The following is a 9,250-nucleotide window of genomic DNA, read 5'->3' as shown; positions in this document are numbered from 1 at the left end:
TTACCCTGGCTAATTCTGTGGAGGCAGCAGCTCTGGGAAATGAACTAGCTTTGCCTGTGGCTCATACATCGTTACAATTGTTAACTAAGTTCTACTATAAAAATCTTTATTACACAGGAGAAAAGAGAAGCTTGCAGGAACACAGCTTTATTTTCAGATACCAGGCTGAGTTTTTAGGGCAGGAAGTTATACTTTTTATTCTCTCAGGCTTGCAAAGGCTGCTTCATGTAGAGAGGTTCCTGCTACCCTTTTCTCCGAATATCAACCTGTATGCAGGAGTAAACTATCCTCTGCTTCAGCCAGGAGCTAATATCCATTGTGTGATGATGGTATCTCAGGACCCACAGTTGCCCGGGGTTTCTAAACTTCACGTCCTGCCTGGAATGGCTCTCCTAAAGCCTTGCAGCATGCAGTCACTCTGCTGCCCGTGCTGAAGCTTGGGGTGCCCCGACCAGTAGAGCACTAAAAGCCTGACAATCAGAAATGGAAAACGCTGTAGGGCACACCTGCTGTGAACAAAGTTCCTAAAGCCGAATAAAAATGTAAATAGTAGTATTGGTATTTGGTAATTTGCCAAGACAAGGCTAACTTAAACAATAAACAGAGTGCCAATGAAAGTTAACTTTAGCTGAAATATATAACATACTCCAGCATTTATAACTATGGCTGCTGAGAATTTTTCTGATTTTGTTTTCCATGCATTATTTATTTCAGCAGACCAAATGCAAAAATCTGGCACTCTGGATCGTGTGAAATGTTTGTGTTATTCCCTGAAGGACTTTGCATCTGTGAAGTAATGAGAAGATTATTCTGTGACAGATAAACTGAAGCAGTGTGACTGCATCAGATGTTACCTTGCTACAGCATTTCTCAGACTTTTTCAAAGTGTGACCACCTTTGGACTCCTCTGTCATATCTGCAACCTGAGAGTGTGGGAGAAGAAAAATGAATGAAATAATAAATAAAAATCTCTTCAGTCACGGGAAGATATCAGCAGGACTGATGAATCAGTTTCTGACACGTCCCAACTCCCTCTCACCTGTGGCAGGCACCTAGCACCTTCCATGGAGGAAAACACAGGGCTTTCCACATCGTGCTGAAGCAGCCTGATAACACTGCACTGAATAACTTTCAAAAGGGTACAGTGTGCTCTGTCTTGAAAAGACGTTACAACTACCAACTTTTTATGTTGCAAACACTGACAACGGTCCTGCATGAACAGGCTGATAATTGTTGAATTTTGGAAGTTATGATTCTAATTAAGTAGAAAAAAAAATGAGAGGAATAAAAACCTCCCTCTCAAGATTTCACAGTCAAAGTTGCAATTTAGAAAAACAAATCTGCAGTCGAACTGTGCATTTTCTTTCCTAATATCACATAAAATGACTTCAGGGAACAGAGGGAGACAGAAACCACCCTTCCATATGACTGCTTTTTAGGTAACCCTTTTGTTTCCTTAAAAGCCCCGCGTGGCTGATCTTCTGGCATGAAGCAGGAAGCAAAGTGAGGTATGGTGTGGCAGCAAAATGAGGAAGAACAGTCTAGGCGGGGAGAAAACCCTCACACCTGGCCTTGCTGCAGTGCTGAAGGTAGGCCTGAAGGTAGGCTTCACTGCATAGCAGGCCCTGAGGCACTGCCTGCAGGCCGCTCACGAGGCAGATCCACAAACAAATATCAGAAGGAATTACCTGACAGAGAGCTGCCGAAATGGCCTGATTACTTTTTCCCTGTCAAATGGCATGCGTTGGCCTTTCATGAAAGAAGGTTTATGTTCTGGCCCTCAAGTGCAAAGGTTGCTCTTGGCTCCTGACTTGGCTTTTTCTTCCAAAAAGAAAATCCTAATGGGAAAAAGCAGTGCTGGCAAAGCGGTTGTAGATCCCTAGGAACCAATCGGTGTCTTTAAATAGGAGCTTCCCAAGTGTTACTGCAGCATTAATAACTTTCCTCTTTAAAGTAAAACTGGACTATCAACGACTTCAAGACACTTCCCCTGAACGCATGCAGCCTAACTTAACAGCAGTTTTTGCTAGTAAGTAGGTGCAAAAATAAACCAAACGTAAAGCTAAATAAAGCCAACTAATTTTAGTACACACAAGCTGAGCAAAGATGACAAAAATCTACAAGTAATTTACTTTTCATGATTTAAAATTACTAGTAAGCAGTAATAGGATTGTAGAGTGCAATTACTGTCTTAACAGATTCTCTTCAAGAGCCTCTTAATTATGACACATTAATTGTATTCCACAAATTCTAATTTTCACTTGTTTAAGGTTTTTTCCAGCTCACTTATTTTCCTCAAATCCCCTCTCCACCATATTCCACAGGCTTTACCTATTTGAGGAGGTCTCTTATAAAAAACAGGACCGAGAACATCAGTCCCACAACGCTCCTCATAAAGTAGTAGTGAGGGGTCCAGCTGGCCAAATTTTCCTCTTATGAGTGTCTGTGATGTAGACATACACAGAAGAGAAAGGAGACAGATATTCGGCTAACATGTAGTTTTAAAACTAGAGGTTTCATGTGCAAAATGCGACAAATAAAATCGATTTTAGTCCTGGGCTATTTAAGTGCTTCGAAGGATGCTGAGCTAACAGATACAGATTCCAATTTAAAATTCTTTATTTTTACAGCAATCTGGTATCTGTACGGTATGCATACCATTTGCTTTGCAAGCTCACATTTACACAGCAAAATGAAGCTAAAAAGTAGTAAGGTGTATGACAGTTCCACCAATGGTAGGAAAAAAAAGTCCTTTTTCTCAGGCAGCTCAATACTACCTCTTTTCCTTTGAAGACCCGATTTCAAGTCCTAATCTGAGCATAGGTTTGAGCAACACGTTCCTTCACTTATTAACATAAATTCTGATCAATTCTATATTTTACAACAAGTTAGAAAAGGGAGAGAAGTATGTTTGATTCAGACTAGGGAAGCATATGTGCAGGGCTATGTAATTATCTCAGTTTCCTTTTTCAAATGCACTTATACTTGACAACGACCATGCAGCATTTCGGGTCACTACTTCACCTACAATAACTGAGACATTTTCTAAGATAATAAAACACGGACACCAAATACAGCAGCTAAAACGTTCACAAAGAGTCAAAGGCATGAGTGTCTTTCAAACAATTAAAGATCACTGCAAAATACAGTCATTTTTAAATTGACCTTGTCAGATACTATCCCTAGAGCTCAGGGACCTCTAGTTGGAGCTTAAAAAAAATAAATAAAAATTCCTCCCTTAATAGTCTCAAATTCCACATGGGTTTTCTTTTGTCCACTGGCTTTTTTTGTATCACTCCTGCTCCAAATCCCAACCGATTCACTCCTTCATAATAGGCAACGTTGTTTGCACACCCTATAGTTTATCCTTTCTAAACTCAACTGGTGCTTTCACCTTGGTAGGGGATGAAATGCTTGGAGCAATAAAAAGCAAGAACCTGCTACCTTCTGCCACGTAACTGATCTTCACAGCGACCCTTCTGCTACAACTCACCAGGAACAGCAGCTGTGTTTGCTATGAACAGGACGCTGGATATCATATTCTAGCACTGCTCTGAAGTGAAGTGAGTGCCTTTCAGGGAGGTGTCCTGGGAGAAGCGGGTGGGGCTCTATTCCAACCTATTTGTGCTGGCACATAGAATCATTTCAGTTGGAAGGGACCTTTAAAGGCCATCTGGTCCAACTCCCCCGCAATGAACAGGGACATCTACAGCTACATCAGGTTGCTCAGAGCCCCATCCAGCCTGACCTTGAATGTCTCCAGGAACGAGGCATCCACCACCTCTCTGGGCAACCTGTGCCAGCGCTTCATTACTCTTATTAAAAAAACTTTCCTTATATCCAGTCCAAATCTCTCCTTTTTTTTTTTAGTTTGAAACCATTTCCCCTTGTCCTGTCACAGCACACCCTGCTAAAGAGCCCATCCTTAAGGACATCCTGAGAAGCTAGCCTCTTCCATTCAGTGACATTGCGCATAGACAATACAGGCCATGATCAACCTCTCAAAATGCACCAAGACAAAGCCTTGCTACAAAGTACAACTACCTGTGCAATATTCTACTAAGGCCATTACATTGTAATTAACTCATGATTTGGGCTGCTTTTATAGTACTGGCTCCATTATTTCCACGCAGTCCACCTGCAAGGGCTGATTTTGTATGAAGGAGGTGCTGGAATGCAGATTTGTAAAGGAAGGCACAGTTCTGTCAACTCAAATCTGGTATTCTTGTTCATTTTGTTTTTGGCCAAAAATGTATTACACCCCAGCACATTACATCAGAGCATGAGTCCTGTCTCCTATAACTTTCAGGTCTTTGTCTTTTTTATTTCACTGGTACTCAACAGCAACAAAAAGTCTTCCCAACTCATCACGTAACTACAGTGATCTGCATCTCCATAGTACTTCCAGCAGAGGGATCTGAAAGAATTTTGTGGTGCCACCTTAAAATACTCAATACGCTACAGCACTCATCTTCATTCCATTTCTCATCTTCCATAAAAAGCTCAAAAATACACTTTTGAGATCCACATAACTATTACAGAATAAAAGAAGGGGAAAGAAATGAGAGACTTGAGCTGGAGCTTGCCTTCTAGTATTTGAACCTGGTAGGATCATATCTTCAGAATTTCTCCTTGTATCTAGAAGGAAGGTGGACTCCCTTTAAACAAAATGAAGAAAACAAAGCTTAGCTTCTTGGGGAATGACACAGCTGCAGAAATCAGGCACTTATCACCTAACATAGCAAGACTATGGAAGTGATGAAATTACATGAGCAGCTGAATCTTTCCTCACAGTATTCATTCCTTATAGCTCTCATGAAATGAAAGCTATCAACAATTAAGGAAGAATGGCTGCGTGTTTAGAAATTGTTAATGTGTGCGTTCATCACCTTCAAAATTTCAAGCTATAAATTATAAAAGTCTGTGACACACTTGAGATACTTAATACATATCTTTCTTCCCCTTAATAACTGGAATAAATTGAACGAAAGACAACCTCCCATTGATTATGTGGAAATTGGAGTTTCTGTTTTGCAGCAAAGACCACTGGACCCAACATTTATGTTAACCTGCAAAGCTCAGAGGGAGTTTATAGGAGAGGTTTTTGCTCACCTCCCGCTCGGAACAAACTGTTATTAGGAGGAACAATAAGCAAAACCTCTTCATGCATAGAATGAGAAGTTTAAATTCCAGAAAGGGTTTGTGTATTCAGCGCACAAATCAGATCCTATCATGATTTCAATACCCACTAATCAAACCATAGCTACAGGACTCTGAGCTCTCAAGAGGCGCATGCCAAGCCTCCCTTTGCAATGAAGCCGAAGGTGTAATATTTATATGATCTCAACAAAAGCACAATTTGGAAACACAGCGAGACTGACAGGACTGCCACTACTTCATATAACAAAGACTAACATAGCAGGCAAGATGAGACAACAGTACTTTCTTTGCTGAGATTTAATATGGTCCAGATGGACTTCAAGAAAGCTGTGAAAAACATGGAGTGCTTTCAGAGTTTGACTGTTTCATTGGTCAAAGGCTTCTAAGAGAAGCAAAATTAATATCAATAGAACTATAAAGAAGATAGTGAACAAATGCCTGAATGATCTTTGATTTAGTTCTGCACAGTGCTTATAATCTCAGGGCGGGCAAAATAATAAAAGACGGAGCAAAGGAATTCCATCAGATTATTTAAAGAAATAAAAAGTAAGAGCAGTGTACACAATTCATATTGGACTCTCGCCTCTTTGTATTTAAATCTAGCATTGGAAAAAGTGCACCTATACAGGCAGGTGTAAAGCACACAAGCCATCAGAAATAGGAGCCTATACACTCATGATGCAAGAGACAAATATATCACACCCTTCAATGCAAAACAATACAAAACCTTTTTTTCTATTTTCGGCTTTCATGCATTCCTGTAGTAGAAATGTATGTGTATTAATGAGAATGAATGCAGGTAATGACAACTAATGCTGATCCGGTAGCCAATCTGGAGATCTGCTATGATCAGGATATTGTATAGTAAAAACGGTCAGAAATACTTCCACTGCAAATACTTTGCAAAATTGGACTGACTACACTCAAATTTTCTCTCTTGAAAAAAAAATTTGACTTCACACAACTGCTCTATTTTTATATTGGCAGAACAAGTATTTCAGAACTGCCATTGTGAAGCTCAGTTCTGTACTGTTTATCTGCTGTATGACAAATCAGACTTGGAACGAAAGCCAAATTGCGTGCCTTAAATGACCTGAAAAGATAAGTTCTTTCATAGCAGCTTCCTTCCAAGAACTGAAATTAGAAAAGAAAAATTTCTACAAATGCAATTAAGCAGTAATACAAGTTCAGGAGTGCTAAAGTCTCCTGTGAAACTAATGTTTACCCCCATACTGGCACAGCAGGCTTTCAACACTAAATGCAAAGTTACCAGGCACCAGCAGCCTTATAACTGCAACATTAAATCTTGTGCCTTTTTTCACAGCCTGCTATTTGGTCTTGGTCTGCTCCTGCCTTGTTTGCATTCCCCCACCCCTCGCTGAGATGCTGTGCAGAGCAGCAGCCTTGCTCCTTGGTCTTTCTGCTCATTTCTCCACAGCTCTTCCTCACTGGCAGGATTCCTCTTCATCCACGGCAAAGCATTGGAGCAGCGGTGCCGTGTGTCTTGGCTCAGAAGAGGACCGAATGAAGAAAGGAATTGGCTTTAGGGGGTCACTGAAAGAAGGTGTTCAAGGTATACACTCTAGCTTGAGACGTGTGTCAAAGTCAGGGAGGAGCCTTTAAATCAACCTGAGACATCTCTCCTTTTCTACCCAATCACGGTCCCCTGTGACTCCAGCAACTGCCTGCCCATGGAGTTTGATGTGATCCCAGCACTTGGCAGTACAAGACACTTGCTTTCAGTGCCAGCACTGTGAGAGACGCAAGTGGAAGTGTCCTGCAGCAGCGCTGTGGCTTGTTGTAGAGCAGAAAAGCAACAAGCACATTCGTGGTCTGTAAGTCTTCCAGTTTCAGGCAGGGAATAAGATAACAAATTCCTACCCAAAGTAGCAAATAAATTTTAACTGCACTCTGCTCCATCACTACATGCTGGGGTCTGACATTCTGGAAGCGCGTCTATAACATTACAGCAACCATGGTGGGCCTGCTCACATGAATAAAACTTATTATGTGTTAGCCACCAGGAGTGACCCTTTAAATAATTAACCTTGAAAGAACTCAGAACTTGGTTCAAAACGATGAAAGCTTTGCAACTGGACTCAGAGTGGTGTTTTCCAGGTGGAAAATCAGCCAGGCACATTTGCACGGTGTGCAATGCAAGTAATACTTGGCTGTTAGTGTAAGTGAAGTCTCCAGGCATACTGAGGGCAGACCTCTTGTTACATTATCAAGAGCCTGTCACATTTTTCCTTTTCCGTTTCTTTCGCTTTCAAAATCCCCCTAGACATGCAAGATGACATCTTTTGCGTTCACCCTTTCTGCCTAAAATTATTTTTTAATTTAAGACACACAGAATTGGATTATTAGCCCAATTCAACCTGATATCTTGATGCTGGCAGAATCCAATATTGAACATCCCTCTGAGGAATGAAGACTGCGATGCCACACACTCAGATCTCATCAGACGCAGCCCACGGCGTGGAGGAGAGATTATTTCTGCCCTCTGTGACTACCAGGCCACACCTGGGTACCTCAGACCTGGTTAGCTCCTTCTTAACCCCACTTATTGATCGTAAAGCAAGACACTCATTCCTAAATATTGAGCTCACTATCAAACACTTCAATTACAGACAGCAACAGTGATCGATCCTGTTACATCCAGGTGTAAAAAAATCCCACAGAAGCCCCCAAAAACGTGATAGCTGCACCTTTCCTGGCAGGCTGGGCGTTCTGGCATTCCCTGCCTCGTGGCTACGGAGAACAGCCAAAGCAGAACAGGGATTTTTGTGTACACGGGGAACGCCAGGGCTCGGCCTCAGAGAGCTAACTCCGGGTTGGGGGGGGGGGGGGGGGAAGAAAGAGGAGGGGGGGTGGGAGCCCCGCGGGCTGCCAGGAAACGGCCCCACTCAGCTGACAGTCATCCTCCAGCCCCGCCGCAGCCCGGCCGTCCCGTGACGCGGCCGCGAGAAAACTTCGGGCGCTGCGGGGCGAGGAGGGGAGGGAGGGCGCCAGGAAACTTCGGGCTCCCTCCGATCCCCACGCGGCGGGTGGGAGGGGGGGGGGGGGCGCTCTTCTGAAGCGGTTGTTGGGCGCAGTTCAGAGGGGGATTCTGAGCGGACCCCCCGGGTTCAGCTGCAAAGTTGCGCCGTGCCCGGCATCGGGACAAAGTTGCGTTGGAGAGAGCGCGGTGGAGCCCGGCTGCCGAGATGCTTGCTCTCTCCGGGCTCTCCCCCGCATCGCTCCCCGCTGCCCTCCCGCCTCTCTCCTACCGCCTGCGGCGGGGTCCCGATCAGCATCTCCAGGTAGTATCCTCTGCCGGAGTCCCCCTGCAGATTCTCCACCATGGCCAAAAAGTTGAGGCTGCCCGCGGGGTCGGAGGCCAAGGCCAGGCCGCCCGCCTCGTCCTGGGCATCCCGCTGCCCTCCTCCGGCGCTCCCCGGTCTCAGCGGCAGCGGGGCGGGCGGCGAGGCGCGGGGAGAGGCGGGCTGGGACACACGGAGCGGCAGCGAGAAGAAGGCCCGGCTGAGCCCCGCGGCGCCGGCCAGCAGCAGCAGGAGGCTGGGGGCCGCCGGAGCGGCCATCCCGGCGGCGCGTCCCGGCTGCGGCGGCTCGGGCGGGAGGCAGCGGCCGCCTGGCTGCCGGGCTGGAGGAGGAGGAGGAGGAGGAGGAGGAGGAAGGCGGGAGCGGCTTCCCCACGCCCCGGCTCCATCTCCCCCCTCCCCCCGCGCCGAGCTCCTCCTCGTTCCCTCCGCACGGCCCCGATGCCCGCGCCCGGCCGGACAAGTTGCGCTCCTCCCCGCGGCGGCGGAGAAAGTTCTCTCGGCGCGGTCCGTCCGGCGGGGCCGGAAACTTTCCGAGAGCCCCGAGGGGACGGCAGCGGGGGCGATGGGATCGGCCTCGCCGCCCCTCCCGGGCCGCGCCGTCGCCATCTCCCTGTGGCCGCGTGTCCTTCTGTCCGTGTGTGGGGAAATTCATCTGCTGCATTAACAGCGTAGTCATAAGAGCGGGGCATGACTGGCGTGCGCTTATTAAAAAGGCTGTGAGGCTCTAAATGTCTTCATCATGCACGGAATTAATAACAGCAGTCGAG

At 45.6% G+C, this 9,250-nt stretch overlaps 1 protein-coding gene across 1 annotated transcript in view; it reads right to left on the bottom strand.

Annotated features, from left to right (window-relative positions):
• The window catches only part of BACE2 (beta-secretase 2), a 56,767-nt gene extending 47,970 nt beyond the window's left edge, over positions 1-8,797 (bottom strand). Inside the window, exon 1 of the mRNA XM_015301191.4 lies at positions 8,430-8,797. Within this exon, the coding sequence (XP_015156677.2) occupies positions 8,430-8,741 (312 nt within the window). The 5' untranslated portion in view covers positions 8,742-8,797. The remainder of the gene's footprint in view (positions 1-8,429) is intronic.
• Positions 8,798-9,250: the final 453 nt, after the last annotated feature.

The sequence above is a fragment of the Gallus gallus genome, chromosome 1 (assembly GCF_016699485.2).
Source record: "Gallus gallus isolate bGalGal1 chromosome 1, bGalGal1.mat.broiler.GRCg7b, whole genome shotgun sequence".
NCBI lineage: Eukaryota > Metazoa > Chordata > Aves > Galliformes > Phasianidae > Gallus > Gallus gallus.
Note: the sequence above shows the minus strand (reverse complement) of the source record. Positions and strands in the feature narration are given on the sequence as shown.